This window comes from Paroedura picta, chromosome 7 (genome assembly GCF_049243985.1).
Source record: "Paroedura picta isolate Pp20150507F chromosome 7, Ppicta_v3.0, whole genome shotgun sequence".
NCBI lineage: Eukaryota > Metazoa > Chordata > Lepidosauria > Squamata > Gekkonidae > Paroedura > Paroedura picta.
Genome location: NC_135375.1, coordinates 95,402,953 through 95,424,791, shown reverse-complemented (window position 1 = coordinate 95,424,791; position 21,839 = coordinate 95,402,953). Strand labels below are relative to the sequence as shown.

The following is a 21,839-nucleotide window of genomic DNA, read 5'->3' as shown; positions in this document are numbered from 1 at the left end:
GTTTTAATCCACCTGGCCAAATGCAGCATCCGAGTCCCACCCATAGCTTCCTAGCACTGAAGAGCAGGAGTCTCCTGTCACAGTGCTTGCTGGCTTTCCCCGTGTCTCTGATTCATGTGGTTATTTGTTAATGGCTGCTTGACGTACAAAGAGACCGATGACTGTTTCATCCCAGAGTCTCCCAAAGGCTCTGTGGGCTGTCATAGATGAGCCACTGTCAGCAGCCTCTGGACAAAAGAGGACGAGGGTCTCAGGAACGAACAACAAAATGTGCTTTGCGAGCTGCATGGCAGGCCTCCTAAAAAGCAAAGTTTAAAGTTCCCCTGGACAGAAAGCAAGTCAGATGCTATGTAAGAGACAAGGTTTTTATTCTGGAAGAATAATAAACCACAAAACAATTGGCTCCCAATAAAAGCAACACATACCTGGGGGGAGGGGCGGAATCAAAACAATTAGGCAAGTCTGAACAGCAAAACAAGACTGGACAGTTTTCTGAATACAGAAGGACAAAGCGCTTTTTGACTTAAATGGTAATGGAGGCTGAACAGAATCTGTTCAGATCATGGATCTCTCGGTGCCTTAAAAGGGGAGATTTACTAAGTGTTCCATCCCAGGCCACAGTTAAATGGTTTCAAAAAGGGAGATTTTAAGTTTGTATATTCCTCTCACCATCAGTGGGATTTTTCAGTCCTTCCCTTTGGCTGGTTTGTGCCTATTGTGAACGCCAATGGACCCAGGCAAAGCATTAAGAACCAGAACTCTTAACATTTTCAGGATGTAAAAGCGCCAGAGTTTTGTTTTCCATAATTTTGCTGTTGCCAAGAGGATTTTCCTGTTCCTCAGTCAATGTACAAAAAAAAAAAAAAAAAAAGGTATTTCAGGACTCAACTCAATTGACTTTATATGCTGCAGAAAGGAAATCTTACAGGAGCAAGTCACTCTTGCAAAATTAAATCACCTTTGCTGCACAGGCACACGCTTAGCCAGCACGGCACTAACAAACCTTACCCTTTGCAGAAAAATAGTGTCTCAGGTCACCTGAATATGAAATTCTGTCGACATTTAAAAGCACCACTTCTGACCGCATAAGAAGAACAACAAAACTAAGCCACTATCATGTGCACTCTTCTGGTGCACTGAAGGGAATGAAAAATCAGTCCTAGGGTTTCCAGAGCTTCAGCAGCCCATCTTCGCTGTAGGTGGCAATCAAGTTCTGGTGGGGATGGTGGGCAATGCCAATGACATCCTTTTCGTGAACCTAGAGGGGCAGAAATGGGGGGGCAAGTGATCAGTAGGCAATCAAAGCGCTTGCTGTTCTCCCCTTCAGACGAACTAGGAGCAAATGGTAAACTTGAAAGGCTATTTTAGGACTCCGACAAAGCAGTCTTTTCATTCCCCTGCGAGTAAGTCCCGCAAGTGTCCTGAGAGTTCCCGGAGCCTGCTTCCTTGAAGCAACATGCAAGGTTACCCATGGCTACAGAGCTGCAGGGGAGGCTAGAATAGGGATGATACAGAGGAGACTGTTTAGGGACTAGAGAGAAATGGAAAGAAAGGGGCTCAAGGAAGTCTGCTAGAAAGGAGGAAGAGCCAGGGGGAAATGTGAGGGAGGCAGCAGCGGCAACAAGGCAAGCTTAAGAGTATCCTCAGCTGCCCTTCCAATGTCCCAAGCGGCTTGCATGCAGGAACCAGTGGGAGAGCGGAAGAGGGCAAAGTCCTCGGTGACTGGCCCGGGGGACAAAGGGAGCTCTTCTGAAACGGAAGCGGGCTGTGTTCCTGGCAGGGAGACGGAACTTATCAACCCACACAGCAAACAAGGTAGGGAAAAGTCTGCCGACCTTTAGGAGAGCCATGCAAACCAACCAGGCCTCTAGATGCAAACTACTTAATCCCGTTTCTACACCTAAATGCCGTATTTCTTTTCAGACAGCCAATACTTTGGACGGGTATGACTCTGTAAACTGGGCTGAATGAAATGGGAGGGCTCAGGTTAACCAGCGAACTCCTTGACACTTGAACCCAAGTCTCCCTGGCCCTAGGCAGACACCCCAACTACTACCTTACTCCAGCTTTCTCAATATGGGGATAGTAAGTAAAAAAAATTATTGCACTAGGCCATTGCACATTTTTTTTCCAAAGCGAACTAGAGGCCCCTTGGCTGTCTTGGGAGAGGACGCTGAGTAACTTGGACACCTCACATTGACTCAAGTGGACAAGATGCTAGTGGCAGTGAAGCCAACCACATGCCCTCTAGACCTGTGCCCATCATGGCTGCTAAAGACAACGGATATAAGAATAGTGGCCACCTCCAGAAAATAATCAACCTCTCCCTATCAATGAGAGAATTCCCAAAGGCCTAAAAGAGGCAGTGGTTCACCCGTTGCTCAAAAAACCATCTCTGGACCTGTGAGAACCCAACAACTATTGTCCCATCCCACACGTGTTTCTGGGGAAGATGCTTGAAAGGGCTGTTGTGAACCAACTATCAGCTTTATTGGAGGAAGCTTCAGTCTTAGACCCATCCCAGTCACGTTTCCAGCTTGGCCATGGGCTAGAAACAGTGCTAGTCACCCTGATGGGATGGCCTCCGTCGCCAGTTGGACCCGGGCAGGTCAGCGCTGCTCTCGTTATTAGATCTCTCAGCAGCATTCGACATAGTTGACCATGAGCTTCAAGAACACTGCCTCGCCGGTGCTGGGATTTGGGGAACTGCCCTCCTTTCTCAGGATCCACGCAACGGTCACCTGTAGACTGGACTTCTATAACTCGCTCTACGCAGGCCTACCCTTAATTTAAATCAAGAAACTACAGCTGGTCCAGAACGCAGCAACCAGGATCCTCACAGCAACACCTTGGAGGTCCCACATTCAGCCCATTCTTCAACAACTGTGCTGGCTTCCAGCTGAATTCCGGATCAGACTTAAGATTATGGTAATCACACGGTTTGGACCGAGGACCACCTCTCCGTCTACACCTCTCAAAGTGCTTTACGCTCCACCACCTCCAACTGCCTGATGATCCATGGCCCTGAGGAAGCTTGCTTGACCTCAACCAGGGCCAGAGCTCTCTCTGTCCCGGCCCTCACTTAGTGGAATGAGCTCCCAGAGATCAGAGCCCTGACGGATCGAGAACAATTCCGCAGGGCCTGCAAAAGGGAGCTCTTCCGCCAGACATTCGGCTGAGGTCCACTTGTTCCAACATCTTCCACCGGGTCCCTGAACCTCCCTCCCATGAATGGCCTGTACCGACCATTCATGGGCTCATTATGTTCCAGTTATGAATTTATTGTTCTTACTGTTTACTGTTTATTGTCCCACTGCTTCATGATTAATGGCTTCTCTCTGCATTGTTCCTGTTCCGATGTTCTATCTGAATTGCCCTGAGCTTCTGGGGAGGGCGGTATATAAATGTAATTAATTAACTGAATGTGGGATCAGCAGTGCCACGGTACTTTACAGGGACCGTTGTGCATATTCTTGGGATAATGTAAAGGAAGAACTAGACAAAGGCCAAATATAATCATCAGGATGTTCAGAGGATAACAATCAGGGCCGACACTCGGAAGCTGCTCAAAGCTAGAATCCCCGAGTCATTTCTTGTAACATTTAATAGGACAAGACACTCCTTGTGAACAGATGTTACAACAGGATCCAACCCACTGCGGATCAACCCACCTAGGGCTTCTGCTTTCGCCAGTGATCAAACGCCAAAGGTGTAATCCATAATTCTGCCTAAAACATGAAAAGCACAGCCTTTGCCTATACCCAGCAGGAGCCCATGTGATACAGTGGCCAGAGGAGACCCAGGGTCAAATCTCCATTCTGCCACAGAAGCTTTCTGTGTGACCTCGGACCAGTCATACGCTCTCAGCCTAACCCACCTCACAGGGTTGTTTGTGAGGCTCAGAGGAAAGAGGACAGGACAATGGAAATCACTTTGGCCCCCTATGAGGGAGCAAAGGCAGGATATAATTTATTTTAACTCCTTTTAAAAGAGCAGGTGCAGCTTTAGGTCAACCTTCCTTCAGAACGTAAGATCCTGCCTTTCTGCATCAACGCTGTAACGTGGAAAGTGGCATGTTGTGTCACACGACCTCATGGCACGGTCTGCTACGCCAACACCAGCACAGGCTGGCGGCTAACGTGTTGGACCAGGGCCGGGTAGAGCTAGGGCGGAATCCCCGCTTATGCCATGGAAGCTAGCTGGGTGACCTTGGGTCGGCCATGCACTCCCAAGTCTAACCTACCTCACAGGGTTGTTGTGACGATAAAATGGAGAAGATGTTAGCTTGGGTCCTGTCCCCCCCATACACACCCCCGATTGAGAAGAAAGGCCCCAGTAAGTACTCACGGTGAGAGTTCTCTCCAGCTTGCCGGTCACGGTGCTGAAACAATACAGCACAAAGTCTTCGCCCACGCAGTAGATCCATTCGCCGCGGGGGGAAAGGGTACAGCAGACAAAGTCACCCCCTTCTCTCTTACCAGAGCTGAAGCTCCTCACAATCTACAAAAATCATGGAAAGACCAAAACCTTCAGCTGCCACTACACAGTCACGGAACTCTCACCGTTAAAGCCTTCAGGTGGGGACAGAGAGGAAATCCCCCGGGACTGAACCCCCAGAGGGCCAGCAATTCTTCAGGTAGCAGGCCGGGTGCTTGTACAGCTACACAGCAGCTAAGCCATGCATTTGGAAGCTCCCTCACCTCACCTCAAAGCCAGGTGCTCACAAGCCCTGGCCTCCCTCATCCCCAGTCCTACCACGTGGCAATGCTTACAGGGCTGCTCTGCAGAATACTGACAGAAAAGATAGTGCCTTGTACTCTCGAAGGGCGCTATATAAAAAGCTGAGAGCCAGTATGGTGTACTGCTTAAAGAAGAGCGGACGCTAAAGTGGAGAAGCGGGTTTGATTCCCCACTCTTCCTCCACCTGCAGGCAGCTGGTTGGCCTGGGGCCAGTCACAGTTCTCTCAGAGCTCTCTCAGCCTCACCTAGCTCACAGGGTGTCTGGTGAGGAGAGGAAGGGAAAGGTGCTGGTAAGCCGCTTTGGGATTCCTTCAGGTAGTGATAAGCAGAGTGTAAAAAACCAGCTCTTCTTCTAAATACTCTTATTGAATGCAAGGAGATAGTGATGGAATAAAGGGGTGCAAGAGCTGCAGGGGACTTTGAGCAGAGCTGGGGTTTGCATTGAAGCTCCCCCTGAATGCATCCCCCTGACACAAAAGCCAGGAATCTCACCGGCAGTCTTTAAGCAATGGTGGGACAGACACTTCTCAAGGAGTCTGATCCTGCATGAAGCAAGGGGTTTGGATTAGATGGCCTGAATGACCCCTTCCAACTCTAGGATCCTATGAATCTGCCCAATGTGTAATTAGGACCCTGGAGAAAACATGGAAAGATGAGCCAGGAGGCATTACAATCCTCAGGACCCAGGATGTATTCCTCACCAGGGCACCACTATGAATGCATTAAGGTAGGGTGCTTGAGTCGCCAGCGCACAAGAAAACCTCCTACTGTTTTGTGGCTCAAGACCAGGAGGAGAGGGGGGAATTCCTTGGGAGAAAGTTGCCATGTCCCTGCCTACTAACTTGGCTACCTCTGGTGAAAAAATGGCTTGAGGTCTGTGGCTGGCCTTGGATTCAGTGTGTGGAAAAGACGGCAGACAGAAATCCACCACGTGGTGCCCATTTGGCTCGCAAAACCTCCACTTGACCTGCCTGCTGGGCACAGCCAACTCTGCTTCCAGGAACAGCAAAGGGGGGGGGGGGAGCTACAAGTGTGACATGCCAGGGAGCTGGCTCCAGTAGGAACCACAGGGCACTGATGTACAGATCTTAACTAAAGCATGGTTTACTAGAATTCTGGATCATCAGACGTAGCAGCCTGATGTCGAAACAGCACCACACTGAGTCACAACCATTGCCAAGTCGGTGTACAGTCTGGGGAAAAGGGCAAGGTGGAAGGACTGGCTTCGACCGGCCCATCACGGAACGTCCGCCACCCGCTCAAACCAGAGAAGCTCCCGGTCACGTTGAAGCCGCCGGCCTCCAAACACGTACTTGTCCCTGCATGTTCATGATGACCACGGTATTTGACCGGTTGCAAACCACGAAGTGCTCTGGGTTCTTAGGCAGCAGGACCACGCTGTTCACGGTGATGTCTGTCCCGGCGGTGCTGCCGAGCGATTTGAAGGTGTTGCAGCATTCCGTCGTCTTCATGTTCCAGACCTGAGGAGAAAGAACCATTTGAGGGGAGGGGGGGGCGATACAGAAAGCCACCCCAGAGGTTCAGTTCAGGCTTCACGAACAAACAAGCTGGTCATGCGCAGAACACTGGGGAGCTGTGGGGCTCCTCTGCTCCCTCCTCGCGACTGAGCAGGCAAGTCCAGCCCATTCCTACTCCTTGTGCTACTGGAATACGGGCACCTTCAGAAAACTGGGATTTGGTTGTTCCCATAGTAACTTGCTTTCTTAGCCTTGCTTCAGTCCTGCTAAACCAGTGGTTCTCAACTTTCCAAATGCTGTGACCCTTTAATACGGTTCCTCATGTTGTGGTGACCCCCAACCATGAAATTATGCAAGTGTCCTTTCACAGAAATTAACCCGAAATTAAACAATCGCTTGAAGATCCATTGTTCTGGATTGTATATAAATTGGTTTTTTTCCCCGGGGTTTCTCAGTTCAGTTCTGCCTCTTGCCCCACCATGCCGACCTCGCTCTTTTCCGCTGCTCCAGACAGATGAACGCTCTATCTTGATCTACCCTGCATGGCTGTTGTGTAGATGGTGGCCCCCTGGCCAAGCTGCTTGCCCTGCCGCGACCCCTGTTAAAGGGTCATTTGACCCCCATGTTGAGAACCACTGCTCTAAATACTACTAGGAAAGAAGCCAACTGCAATTTTCCAGTGTCCTCACCATTGTCCCCCCCCCCCCAAATTTTCTTTCTTTACTGAACAGAGCAGTTCACATCCTGAACAGAACAGAACCACTGAAATCTTAAAATGGGGAAGGGGCAGTGCAAGACCCTGTGTGGTTCCAGACTGCTGCTGAGCGGGGCTTCCTAAGTTAATGAGTGTTCATTAGCTCCTAAATTCATGTGCACAGTTCACAGGCAACACTGGCACATACTGTCATAGCATGGCATTTACTTGATTTACTGGATTTACTTGGAAGACTTCACCTCTTCAATCTTGGCATATGACACACAGTGAAAACAGAACAAGTGCCTGAACCTGGTAATTAACCAGCTTGGGTCCATCATTAACAGACGCCAGTTCGTTTCTGACATCAGGTGGAGGCGAAAAGTGCCCTCAAGTCACAGCTGACTTATGGTGACCCCCTGACTGGGTTTTCAAGGCAAGAGACGTTCAGAGGTGGGTGGTTGCCACTGCTGGCCTCTTTACCACAATCCCAGTATTTCTCAGGGGTGGCCAAACTGTGGCTCTCCAGACACCCATGAGCTACAGTCCCCATGAGCTCCTCCAGCACCATGCTGGCAGGGGCTCATGGGAATTGTAGTCTGTGGACATCTGGAGAGACACAGTTTGGCCACCCCAGCCTTACAGGTATCCCAACCAAGGCCAGCTCTGCTTAGCTTCTGCTAAGTTCTGATGAAATCAAGCTAACGTGGGCCATCAGGGTCAGGGTACACATATACGTGGTGGTGGGTGGTGGAAAGGGCCTTCAAGTCACAGCTGACTCACAGTCACCCTGTGGGGTTTTCAAGGCAAGAGGTGTTCAGAGGTGGCTTGTCATTGCCTGCCTCCGCTCACAATTCTGGTATTTCTTGGTGGTCTCTCCAAATACTAGCCCAATACAGTCTGTCCTGCTTAGCTTCTGAGCTCTGATGAGATTGGTCTAGCCTGGCCTATCCAGGTCAGGAGCTGCGATGTCCTGAGCTGAGCCTAAAGACACAGAACCCAGGGCTGGACTATACAGAAATTTTTCTATCACTGTGCACCCTCCACTAAATCCCCACAGTTGTAGATGTTTATTGTGCAACTCCCCCCTCACTCAAAAAAAAAAAAAGGATCCTGGCAAAATACAGACTTTTCTCCCACATGCACTTCTTGTGGCTGTAATGGTAGCTGGCTAGTTCAAAACAGATACAAGCTTCTCACATTTTTATTTAAAGTTAGTCCAAAACTGGAGATCCATATTAAAAACCTATTTAAAATGTAAATTTAGAAATGTTCATCATAACCAAGCAAAAAAGTAAAAGCGCAAAAATAATAATAGGCTCTTGAGTGCAGAAAGGAAAAAGGGCAGAGGGAGGGGATTGGGGAAGCAAAAGGAGGTTTAGGACAGGAGGAGAAGCAAGTCTGAAATGCGGATTCAAGAGAACAGGAGAGGGGGAAAGGAGAGAGGAGAATACTGTGGAGAGGCAGTTGATTAGTGACAATTTGCTGGCTGTAGAATACCTATAGGTGCAATTTGATTTTTTGTATTTAAAAAAAGCAAATAAATATTAAACATCACCAAATTCCCAAAAAGGAGCAAAGAATCCAGCAGGACTGAGTACATGAGTCATGAAATTCATTAAATCTGTGCCAGGGAAATTAATTCCTGGTACCTTATTGGTTAGTCTACCAGGAACTGTGGCCAGCTGGAGCTTGAGCCGAGATGTAGGTCTGAGACACAAAAACTCAGACAGAAAAGGTGTCCTGGGAAGACCAGACAAACGTGCAAAGATGTTGCTTCATCACAAGGTTCGGAAAGGTGATAATCATATTAGAAACAAACAAAATCATCTTGCTAACTGCTGCTTAGATGAGGAAAGCTGCGCCGAGCTTCTGGAAAGAAAACCAAGCTGAAGCTACAGAGAGCCTCTTGAGAAAACATGCTGTGTTCTACCATCCCCGAAAGCTGAAGCAAACCGTCCTAAGCCGCAGGAGAGGGTGGTATATAAATGGAGAACGAAATACACAGCGTTCCCAACTCAGCGGCTGTGACTTACCTTGACAGTGCCGTCGGAAGATGCGCTGATAATGTAATGGCTGTCCTGGGTGAAAGTCGCTTCGTTGACGAAAGAAGAATGCCCACGGAACTCCTTGAGCGTCTTTCCAGATTTCAAGCCGTGGATCCTGTGATGGCAGAGGAGCTGCATAAGCGCAAGCCGGGCCAATGGATCCCGCCCGGCCAAACCCAGAGCGCCCGACTCACCTGATCGTCTGGTCAAAAGAGGCGCTAAGAATCTGGCTGCTGTCCTTTGAAAAACTCAGGCAGGTGACCCCCTTGCTGTGCGCCCGCTCAAACCTCCGCAGGCACTGGCCGCTCTGAATCTTCCACACCTGGGGGCAGGGATGAAGGAGCAAGAGCAGGGTGTTCAACTACGGCCAGTTGAAATGGCCCACCGGCACTATGGCCTCATTTGTGTCAGCCTCATTTCCTCAAGCACTACCTAAAAATTCAGGGCATACCGGGACCAAGAGAGAAACTCTGCTGATTGGTCACTGGAACTTTCCTGGTGAGTTAAATGGCCAATCAGCCCCAGTGCGAAGAAAGTAGAAGAAGAGCCGGTTTCTATATCCCCACTTTGCTCTGCCCTAAGGAGTCTCAAAATGGCTTGCAATCACACCCCATTCCCCTCCCTATAACAAGCACTATGTGAGATAGGTGAGCCTGAAAGGGCTTAGAGCAGCCTGTCTCAACCAGGGTTTCTTGATGGCCCTGAGAGGGTTTCCTGAATGGATGGGAGTTAATTCATTTTCAATATATATTTTAAATTTGTTAAACGTTTATTCGGTGATACGGCCACATATGGTCATGTCTACCTGCCCCCTCTCCCAAAATGGCCCCCGAGTGGGCGTGTCCACAGCCATGCTTCCCAACTATATTCTGCACAATCGCACCACTTCTGGGGTTTCTCAAAGCCTGAGGAACGTTTCAGGGGTTTCTCAATGATAAAAATGCTGAGAAAGGCTGGCTTAGAGAGAAGCAGAAAAGAGCAAGAGTCAGCAACCCCCTAAAGACTAACATCTGTGGCAGGGCATGAACTGGGTCCAAAACTGGAGATCCATATTAGCTCCAGACTAGCCCGAGGTCCATATGAGCTATCCATATGAGCTCCAGACTAGCCCGAGGTCAGCCAGCAGGCTTCTTGAGGAGTGGGGAATCCAACCCTGTTCTCCATAAGTGTGCTCCAGTCCTCAGGTGTTTGGAAAACGTGGTGTGAGAACCTTCCTGCAAAGCCCAGATTGATCTTTTTCTCCTTCCTCAGAGCTGCATACCTTGATCTTGCCATCCTGGGCTCCGGTTGCTAACATTTCCGTGTCCCGGCTGAAGCACATGCACAGCACGGCGTCGTCCATCATCATAAAGTTATCCTGAGCCTGGTACTTCAGATCCTAAACAGAACAGGGAGCTACGTCTCAGTCAATGAAGCAAGAGAAACACGAGCAACCAGGATAGCTAATGGCCAAATGTGTATTACGGATGGAGCTATCACGGTTCCGCAGGGCCCACAAGGTGGCGCTCTTCCACCAGGCCTATGGTCCAGAGCAGGGGTAGTCAAACTGCGGCCCTCCAGATGTCCATGGACTACAATTCCCATGAGCCCCTGCCAGCAAACGCTAGCAGGAGCTTATGGAAATTGTAGTCCGTGGACATCTGGAGGGCCGCAGTTTGACTACCTTTGGTCCAGAGTATCCAAACAAGGGTCATACCTCCTGGGTCTTTCTGCCCCTCCTCTTTCCATGTCACTGAGATACCTGCCATAGTCAATGGACTGGGAAGAAAAATGAAGGCTGGGACAGCTGTGTGTGTGTGTGTGGGGGGGGGGTAGTTAGTTAAATAAGTTGCTAGTTAGAGAGTGTTTAATTGTTTAAAATTTTTATTCTAAATTTAATGAATTATACTGTTTATGTATTTTAATCATGTCGTAAACTGCCTTGAGTCCAATTTGGGAGAGAGGTGGTCTCAAAGCCTAGTAACAACAACAATAATGCAGAGCTGCCTTATCCTAATTGCCCACACCTACCCTGGCAGTTTACCTGTGGGGCTGTCTCAGACTTAGTAGGTGAATTCTATTTAATGGGAGGTCCACAGAACTGAACTTAGGACTTTACACATGCAAAACATGTGTTTGGAAGAGATATCTGAATATATGGTGACAGCAGTTAGACTTATCTCAGCAGCAAAATGGAAACCAGATGCCAATCCCAACTTAAAAGAATGGGAAAATAAGCTGGCTGATCATACAGCAATGGCAAAATTAACCACTTATTTGTGAAACAGGCAGATTTTCAAAACTGAGGAAAGAGAGATTGTTCACAATGTTAAGCAGGAGACAAACTGAGAACGGGAAACCATTTAAAAACTGTATATAAATACATTGGAATGCATTATTGATTTATCGTATAGAATATATAACATGGCCAGGAGACCCGAGGATTACCTGGCAGCCTGGCAAGGGACATTCGGAGGTAGTTTGCCTTTACCTTCCTCCACATCATGACCCCGAGTGCTCCTCGGAGGAAATCCATTCAAATACTAGCCAGGATCGCTCAGCTTCTAAGATCTGATGGGATCAGGTTTGCCTAAGCAACCCAGGTCAGGACATTGCAATGCATATAGATGTGTAACTATACAGTAGCAGAATAAGTTTTGAATATAAAGTTATTTTGAAAAAAAAATCTTGTTTACTGTGAGACATAATAGATTTTTTAAAACGGTATACAAAAAGCTATAGCTAGGGTCTAGAAATGACAAGACATTTAAAGTGGAATATATGGTGATGAGATTAGTAATATATAGCTGTGAAGTTTGTAATTTAGCATGTGATGGAGGGCTGCTGTATTTTATGGAGAATGTCTTGAAAATTATAATGAAGAGGATGTTGGGGGAAGTTTTTTCTGTTCAATATACCCAGTCATGTGTAGTGGCTTTAGATGCATATGGTTTGTTGGCTGGTCCCTCTTTTTCTTCTGCATTCCATTTGTAATGTTGTTGTTTTTAATTAAAGAACTGATCAAGAATGCTTACATCTTGAACGACCCACTGGCTAGCCAAGAATGCCTGTGCTACTTTACCTTCCTGATTTTCCCAGTGGTGAAGTTCCACACTTCAATGAATCCGTCCACAGAGCCAGTGACCAAATACTGACCGTCTGGAGAAAATCGGGCACACTCCACATGGGACTTTTGGCCAAACTGTCCAAAACAAAACAAAGAAATAAGAACGTCACATAACTTTGGTTCTGTACTGACAATTCTCTGCTCTGCCTTTACTAACGCTAAACACTCAGGGATTTAAGATCAGCCTTATGAAGCTGCTTGCTGAAGCTTGGCAAAAAAACACACAAAAACAGTGTTCTTTTTGAATGGCGCAAGCATTCATTGTGCTTGGAAAGAGAATGGATAAAAATTCTAACTTGAAATCTATATGACAAGGCTTGCAGTTGACATTTCAACAGCAGATATTTGCCCACATGAAGCAATGGTACATGGCATTTAATAACAGAGGTCCACCCAAAAACACAGTTTAATAACTTGGCTGGTTTTTAAGTATAAAATTGAACTTTCTTTTCACATTCTGGTAGGTGGGAGGAGTCACCTTTAACTGGCTGTCCTCCGTCTGAGAAACATTACACCCCACTCCCACGGCAAGCTGTTCAAGATGTAAAAATTCCAAAATTTCCCCTCTGGTTCAAGAACAGTCAGAAAATATCTGCGGGAACAACTCTGGTTTCAGCAAATGCATGTCACTTCAAGACATTTAGATTCAGAAATCTGAACTGCACAAAAGGCTGTAAAACAGTGATTAAACAGACTCTCTGCCTCGTTCTGCATGAAAACACAAGGCAAAAGCTATTTATATCCACCTGCCTAGAACATAAAGGATTTTTTTTTAGAAATTACAGACATGTGAAAAAGATTTCAAAACTTGTTGGAATATTGTTAAGTATGATGCATACTCTGCCAATCACAGAAATGTGAGAATTCAGCTGACTGCTTCCAGTAAGCAGACTTTGTTGAAGAAAATCTCTTTATTGAGGATACAAGGCTAACATCACTAAACCTTTGCTAAGACTAAACACCTAAGGACCATTAACCTACAGTCCCCCAGCGCCCCCCACACACCCATTTGGGAGCAAAAACACTCTAGAGGCCATCCCTTGCGGCACATCTGGCCACAAGGTCAAACACATTCCCACACATCAAACAACTTTTCAGCAGGAACCCCTGGCACAAACTATACTACCCTAAACCAGCTACATTCACACCTAAAGCAGTTCATTGTACAGAAGGACCAAGGGAGATAAAAAACAAATGGCAAAAGCTTGGGTACATGGTACAAGAAGGCCACATTCATAGTTGCTGTCAACCAAAGAGCCACAGGATTACTGTCTGCCCTGCACACCATCCCAAACAACAGTAATAGGAGACCATCATTCTTAATGACTAGCATTTCTCTGAGTAGGGCTGTCACTTCCCATAACTTTTACCTTTACCAGTCCATGTATACCTAACACGAGGGGAAGGACTCACAAATCAGAGTTACTGTAGAAAACAGCATGCAAGCTTTCAAGCTCTCCAGAATTCTACACTGTGTTTGTTGTTAGGTGCGAAGTCGTGTCCGACCCATTGCGACCCCATGGACAATGATCCTCCAGGCCTTCCTGTCTTCTACCATTCCCCAGAGTCCATTTAAATTTGCACCAACTGCTTCAGTGACTCCATCCAGCCACCTCATTCTCTGTTGTCCCCTTCTTCTTTTGCCCTCGATCGCTCCCAGCATTAGGCCCTTCTCCAGGGAGTCCTTCCTTCTCATGAGGTGGCCAAAGTATTTGAGTTTCATCTTCAGAATCTGGCCTTCTAAGGAGCAGGCAGGGCTGATCTCCTCTAGGACTGACCGGTTTGTTTGCCTTGCAGTCCAAGGGACTTGCAAGAGTCTTCTCCAGCACCAGAGTTCAAAAGCCTCAATTCTTTGATGGCCTTCCTTATGGTCCAACTTTCACTAATTCTACATTAGGCAGCATATATTAAAAATAAATAAATAAATACTTCTCCGTGGTCAAAGTTCCCTCTGAATTTCACTCCGGTTCTGCAGGATCAGAGGTGGTTGGAACTGCTCTCTATATTCAGTTATTTCCTTGGAAGGTGTTCTGTTTTATGGGCTGTGCCCAGTTTACCTCCACAGACAGCTACGTATGGTGACCCAGGATACCACAATCATGGGCAAGCTCGTGGGCTTTATAACTGTCATTTCATCTTGGGCCCGTTGCAATGAAGAAGCTGCCCTCCTCCCTGGAACATGGGGCAGAGTGCCACACGGGGGGGAACAGCATTCATATGTGCTACATGTGGCACCCAAGCCACTATCACTGAACTACTGAGGAATAAGCAGACAACCCACAGGCACAGTGAACCCAGCAGCATTCACTGGTTTGGTCACTGGCCCAGCCCTGGTGAAGATTGGCCATGAACATGTATCCTGCACAAGTTTGATCATTTCTAAGGCTAAGGGGGATGGCCTTTCCCTTGAATTGCCACCTGTCATTCCCAAAAGAGCAGAATTTCCTATCCCTGTGCAGTCTGTAGTCTGCTTTATAAAGGTGCTTTATAAAGAACTAAACTTACCTGTGCTGAAGTGAGTTCAATGAGCAGGAGCGACTGAGAGGCAGTTTGGTAAATCACTACTAAAGTAATGCAACTTATTAGACTGTTTTCATTCAGCAGTTTGAGTTTTGCCCTGACTTGGCCATCATCACCACACTGTGTATAACTTTCTCTCTACTAACACAACAACATTTGGCTCCAATGGCACCTTTAAGACCAACAAAGATTTAGTCAAGGCGTGAGCTTTCATGTGCAGGCACATTTCCTCAGACAATGGAGCAGGGATAGTAAGAGTACAGATATAAGGAGAAAGTAAATGAGTAGCAAATTAGTAATCAGCATCACAACATCCTAAATATGCAGTATGATAACTCCTTGCTAGAAAACCAAATCATTCCTTTGGTTTAATTTGACGTTCACAAAAACATTGGGGCAACAAAAATGTTAAGGTTAGTAATTAATGGCAGACCCTTTCCCAGTTGTGAAAAGAAGCAATTAAAAGAGCCTTGTTGCGAGCCCCATCTGTCCCCACCTTGAATAAATCTTTATTGGTCTTAAAGGTGCCGCTTCTTGGAATGCCAAAAATGCCCCATAGGGGAGGGACCCACCTTAATATGCCTGCTGAGCTGCGTGGGGAACTTCTCCTCCTCAACGTCCTTCACAGCCGCTTTGCCTCGGAACAAGTCAATGGTCATCCCTGGAGGAAGCAGACCCTGGTGCTGCTGCCATTTCAATGCCTGAAAAACCAGAGGAGATTTAAGGTCCTGCTCCACCCTTCCATGACATCCTGTCTCCATAACACACAAGCAAACAATTTGTTAAAAGCCATTCTACTATAAAGCTCTTATGCAATGTGAAGCAGGATTTACCAAGGCAAAGTTCAAGCATCACAATCAGTCCATTTCAGTAGCTTAAGAAATAGGCACTTTACCTTCAGTTTCACACTGTTCAGAACATGGGGGCAGGGGAGATTACCTGGCCTAGCAGTGCCATAAGACGAGATGGAGGCACAACACTGACTTCGCCAGCCAAGGCCTGGGCTATCGCTGCTCTCCGTTTCTCCTTGCTGCTCCCATCTGGGTATGCCTGGCAGGAAACATGAGGAATGGTAACTTTCGCACTGCAACACCTCCACCTCCACCTCCACCTGATACCCGCATATATACTGTATTGAATAAGGATTATTAGCTGCAACAGGGATGTAAATATGTAACTCCTAATCCATATTCAATACAGCAGATTCCTTCAGTGGACCAACACTGGTTTAGTTTATATCTAGGAACTGAAGAATCTTGTCAGATGCTACTTAATAAGCATCATGCACTTGAGCAGAATAATTAAAAGGCCACGTTTCTGGCTTGCTCCTACTGTAGTACTGGAACGAGCACTCAGCTACAGGGCCGAGAACAAACCCCTACCCAAAGCATTTCTGCTCCACATGTGGGCACTGCTATTCGTTAGGTCACATTCCAAAACTTAGATTTTCAAAATTAGGTTTAATTAGCACCCTTAAAACATGTCCATAATGAGCTCTGAGAATGTAATACTAAACTGCGGGTATGCAAGAGGGGAAGGACACATGACTCTATGGCCCCCAACCTGTGAGTGCTCTGACATCCAGTGTCACTTTCCCTGGCATCCGTCAAAGTTGGTTGGAAAACGAGTGGAGCTGGGTGGAGCTTTTGTCCAGCAGGGCTTCTGATAGGCTGTGCAAATTTAACATTGCTCTGGCAGCAGCTGCCATCACAGCACTAGGATCTCCGCTGTGCCAATGAAGTGTGGTTGGCTCAGCTTCCTGTGGCAGCCACTTGGTGCCTGCAACTATCATGCTGGTCAGAATTCCAGAGGTGCCCCCAGGCTCAAGAAGGCTCAGGACCCCTGTTCTGCAGTATACTCTTAATTCCCAACTTTGGTTCCAGAAATGCATACAAGCCACCCTCAAACTGCTATAAATCAAAGTTAGGCAGATTGTGAGCAGGTGGACAGGAGGGGATATGCCAGTGTTTGTCTCTTGTGGCCCTTCCTTGCATACCCAAGGAATTGCTCATCACCACTGTGGGATGGTAGGTGAATTTCCTCTGGCCAATTTGGATTCTGGAGATTTTTTGTGGTGGTGGTGGGGGGATCACTTGGGCATGAAATGGGGTCACTGTGGGTAGGCAGGTAGTTGTGAGTTCCTGCACTGTGCAAGGGGTTGGACCAGATGACCCTGGAGGTCCCTTCCAAAGCTATGATTCTATGATTCTACCTGACCAATGACCTAACACATTTTAGCAGTTTTTGGAGGCAGATGCATTTTTCCATTTTTAAGAAAATGGAAAGTGATATACAAACAGAGCAATCCTTATATCTTTCTATGCCCACTGAAGTCAATGGGTTTAGAAGGGTGTAACTCTGCTTAGGACTGGGCTGAAAACAGGAAATTATTTCACCTCATAGTTTCATATGAGAAGTGCACTGGGTTACCTAAAACTGCCTTTAAAACAGTTTATTTATGTGAATTTCAGGCTGTAGAAGTTCAACAATTTCTAGAAATGTATATAAAAACAGCAATTAAAAGAAAGAAGTCAGCATACCTCACGTGGATCAAAATAGGATCTAGCCAAAAGATTCTCAAGGTGAATATATCGCTCTGGCTGGGTCTGCTTTAGCATGATCATGGGGTCAGTCTGTCTCAGGAGGGATCTGGCAGCACCCAGTTCGCGAAGCTCTATCAGTTCCAAAACAACCTGAAACGTAGGAACAATGGTGGCTATAGTATCATCGTAAAAATTTGCTTTTTGAGTACGAGGATGCAGAACTGTATAAACAGAAGATTGGACTTCGTACAAAGATTCTGATCCAGTTTTCAAAACCAGGCAACTTTACAGTCAGATGTCACCAACAATAGAAAGACATACAGCATAATATACAACTGTCCAAATCCTTAATGCCATCATCAACTGGCTACAGTAAACAAGGTGAACCCCCTTAAAGGAAAGACTGTGCTCTCACAGATTTAGAAGTGCCAGATACTCAGGCACATATATTATTTGATTGTATTAAATTCTAAAAATATCCTCAGCCCCTCTCAGACTATTTTAAGAAATGTAAATTGGATGCAAATGAGAAACTTGCTATATGCAAGGTGTTAAATGAGGATCACTCAACCGGTATTATGAGGACAGCTAAGTTTGTTAGAAATTTCTAGAGAAATGTTTCCGTATATGAATCAAGTACTGACTAAATCACAGATGACATAAAAAGCTGGGATCTTGTATATCCTATTTCCATGTGTACTCCACTGTTATTACTGAATCTAGCAACTATGCCAATAAAAGTATTTTGATCTGAACAAGGTGAAATTGAATGCTAACAAATTAATACTGACAAAGAGGAAGATGAGGCAGGACTTATTATGTTTGATTTTGCTTCCCTCTACAAATGGGACTCCATAAAGAGCTTAGAAGGCTTGTTAGAGCTTGCCCTCTTGCGAGAGAAGCAGTTGAATGGAGCCCTGCAAAAGACACTTTTCATACCTCTTTGAGTGGCTGTATGGTAAAACCACCCTTCTGAACAGGACCTGTCAGCACTGGATTGAGAGCCAGTGTGGTATAGTGGTTAAGAGCAGTGACTCTAATCTGGAGAACTGGGTTTGATTCCTCAATTCTCCACATACAGCTTGCTGGTTGATCTGGCTGGGCCAGTCACAGTTCTCTCAGGACTCTCTCAGCCCCAACTATCTCACAAGGTGACTGTGAGGGGAGAGGAAGATAAGGTGATGGTAAGCCACTATGAGACTCCTTAAGGTAGAGAAAAACAGGGCATAAAACTACATATTCTCTTCACTGTCTCCTCCACTGGCTGGACAAGTTCCTTTTTGGCTGTGACCCTCGTTTGCTGCAGTAGTCTCCTGAAGAACATGAGGAAGGTTCCCACCCCTTCTTGTCCTTCCAGAAAGGCTGTAAAATGGAGTTATGCAGGACAGCATTTGAGGCTGGCCAAATATTTGCTTTGGGATACTGGAAAACTAAAAGATATGTTTAGAGGCTGAGGGATATCTTTTTTTTTAATTGGCAATGTGTTTGCTACTTTGTTAAGAAATTTTAACTTATACTGCCTGAATTATTATTATTTTGTTTCTATGTTGTTACCCACTTTGGGTCTCAACTGTGATGAAAAGCAAGCTTGGGAATACTTTAAATAAAGAAATAAGGTTATATGCCAGAGAACTGGAAATTCAACAAAGCAGGTGCATGACAGAAGGCTCAAAGCTGGTCTAATGCTACACAGAACAAGAGTACAATTCAGGACTGTACCATCATAATCTGCAGGAAGGGGGAGGGAGCATACTTTATAATGTTCTCCTACATATAAACGACTAGATCTTTCCAGACTTCCAACTGGCAGAAGAGGCTTTCTATAGAAAATTGAAACAGTTGTGCTTGTTATGACTTTTGTGGACATAACCCACAAAGGATGGGACTACAGTGAGGTGGAGAACCATGCAAGAGCAAGATGAGAAGTTGACAGAATCCAACTGAAAGGTTCTGACATGTAGCAAACTAACACATCAGGGAAAATCCTATATATTAATTCCCCAAGCAGATTCATTTATCACAAAAAAGTGCTTTCATCAACATAACCAACTCCACCATATGCAGTACCATACAGCCCCTCATTCTGCATAATGTGTGAATCACCCATGAGACTGCAAGGCTAAGTATAAGCATTAGGGCCTGTGACATCTTCACAGAACAAAGGAAATGATGAATATGCAGCAATGTTAAAAAGATGCTAGCAGATACAGAATGATACTGAAAGAAGAGTGCGTACCTGCTCATACAGATCGATGAGTGTTTTGTCTGGTAGCTTCAATGACTGTATTGCCTGCAGGACTGTATCCCAGTGGCCACTGTTAATGTCTGCCACGAAGCTCTCAATGCTGTCCACGGTGTTCAGCGACACAGTGGTTTCTTCCTGCAGGGTGGCCAAGGCACGATGCAAACTGTTCTCCTTCAAATACTGCATGATCAGCCGGATGACACTTTCAAGAAGAAATACACAGAAACAATTAATTTGCATACAGAATTGATTTATGTGTGAGTCTTGCCCACACAAGACAGGCAAGAAAAATTTGCCTTACCAATACCTACTAGTGCATAGCAAAAGCATTCCCCATTTCTAATCAATTGTGGCTTCTGCAGAGAAGAGAGGGGAAGCCAGGAACCATATAATACTAGGACTAGGGAGTCACATGCCCCCTACATATGGAGTACCTCATATCTTGAAAAGCAGTGCCCAAAAGAATGCCTTTACATGAAGATAAACATTTCTGAGGCTATAGTACTTTGACAAGACTCACTGGAAAAGACAATAACTCTAGGAAATGAGGAAGACCAAACATGAGATAGATTGACTCAGTAAAGGAGACCACAGCCTTGAGTTTGCAACACCTGAGCGAGCCTGCTAACTACAGAACATTTAGGAGGTCATGAATTCAGAATGCCTTGAATAAATTTTTGTTGGTCTTAAAGGTGCTACTGGACTCTGATTTTATTGTGCTACTTCAGACCGACATGGCTACACATTTGAATCTAACCCTATGCCAGAACTACTCCAATCACTGGCCACACTGGGGATTAAAAATGTGTAGTGGTTAGGAGCAGCAGTTTCTAAACTGGTGTGCTGGGTTTGATTCCCCACCCCATATACAGCCAGCTGGGTGAGCCTAGGGCAGTCACAGCCCTGTTAGAGCTGTTCCCACATAGCAGTCTTTCTCAGAGCTCTCTTGGACTCACCTACCTCACAGGATTTGTTTTGGGGAGAGGAAAGGAATGTGATCATGGACCACTCTGGGTAGTGAATAGTGGGGTATAAAAACCCAACTTGGCCCTGGACTAGTCCCAGTTCTTAGAGCAGTTCTCTCCGCACCAACTACCTTCCAGGGTGTCTACAGTGGGAGGAATGGAAAGGCCGCTTTGGGGCTCCTTCGGGCATTGAAAAGCGGGGTACAAAACCCAGCTCTTATTCTAAACATCACACACGGGCATGCTCAATGTGGCTCGAGAGAAGCACGTAGCATTTACTACTCTGAAAGGCCATCAAGGAGTGGGGAGACAGGAAGAAAGAACGGTTCTGGTCGAGGCCACCCCTGAGGAAGAAGGGCTCGAAAAGCTGGACTTGCTGCTCAGCATGGAGACCGAGAGGGGGAAGGAGACCCGAGGACGAAGAAAACCGGCCAAGCGCGGGAAGGCCAGAGCGCCCCCCCTTTTTTTTTTTGTCTCCACAAGGCCACCCCAGAGAACTCACTCCGAGGACTCGATTTCGATCGACATGATGAACCGATTCTTGCCTCCGCCGCTTCTCGCGTCCCCAAACGCAACACGACGCCACTTCCACCCCGACGCACATCCGCTTCCGGGTCAAGGGGCCTGCTGGCGGAAGGCACGGCGGAACGAGGGTCATGTGACACGGTCGAGCCCGTGTCTCCTGGCGTCGGCGCTACCGTTTCCTAGGCAACTGTGGGATTCCTTCGCGGCCGAGGCCGCTGCCCAGGAGGGCAAGCACCTTGCTGACGTCACTCCGCACCTGCGGCAGCCGCCCATTTACTCTCTGGAAGTAGCGGGGAGATTGCTGCTTTTTCCTTGAACAAAATTTGAGTCCAGCGGCACCTCTAAGACCGACAAAGTTTTATTCAAGGTATATGAGCCTTCATGCACACGAAAGCTCACACCTTAACTAACACTTTGTCGGTCTTAAAGGTGCCGCTGGACTCAAATTTTGTTCTGCTGCTTCAGACCAACACAGCGACCCACTTGAATTGGTTCTTTCTTGAGTTCACTTAGCCCATTTCGTAAGAGGCGCTCTGCTGGAGCGCTGCCACCTCTGGGTTGGGAAATCCCCGAAGATTTTTGGGGTGGAGTTTGGAGAAAGGAGCGATTTCAGCAGAGAACCTAGGGATGCCAGCCTCCGGGTGAGACCTCGGGATCCCCGGTTTTATAGCTCATTTGCAGGCGATAGAGATCAGTCCCCCTGGGGAAAATGGTCCATTGGGGCACAAACCAAGTATTTCGAATGAACAGCCGTTAGGATTATATAGGATTGGCCTTGTAAAGCAGCCATGCCTTTGTTTGTACTGTTTGTCCATGCCTCTATTGGTATTTTTGTAGAAAAAACAAATACAATAAAACCCCCCAAAATCATCAGGTAAACATTTACCCAGAATACCTCACAACCTGAAGTAAAAAGTGCATAACCATATTTATAAGTATTCTGCTATCCCATACTGTCAAAACATTAAATGTGAT

At 46.6% G+C, this 21,839-nt stretch overlaps 1 protein-coding gene across 1 annotated transcript; it reads right to left on the bottom strand.

Moving 5' to 3' along the window:
* Positions 1-351: 351 nt before the first annotated feature.
* SMU1 (SMU1 DNA replication regulator and spliceosomal factor) lies at positions 352-20,992 on the bottom strand. Its single transcript, XM_077345471.1, has 12 exons — positions 20,842-20,992; positions 19,366-19,576; positions 17,127-17,279; positions 15,526-15,636; positions 15,159-15,287; positions 12,022-12,141; positions 10,222-10,338; positions 9,155-9,282; positions 8,949-9,075; positions 6,054-6,221; positions 4,348-4,500; positions 352-1,258 (listed from the first exon to the last, which is right to left on the bottom strand). The coding sequence occupies exons 1-12, from the start codon at positions 20,865-20,867 to the stop codon at positions 1,160-1,162; spliced, it is 1,542 nt and encodes a 513-aa protein (XP_077201586.1). The 5' UTR covers positions 20,868-20,992; the 3' UTR covers positions 352-1,159.
* Between the last annotated feature and the right edge of the window lie 847 nt (positions 20,993-21,839).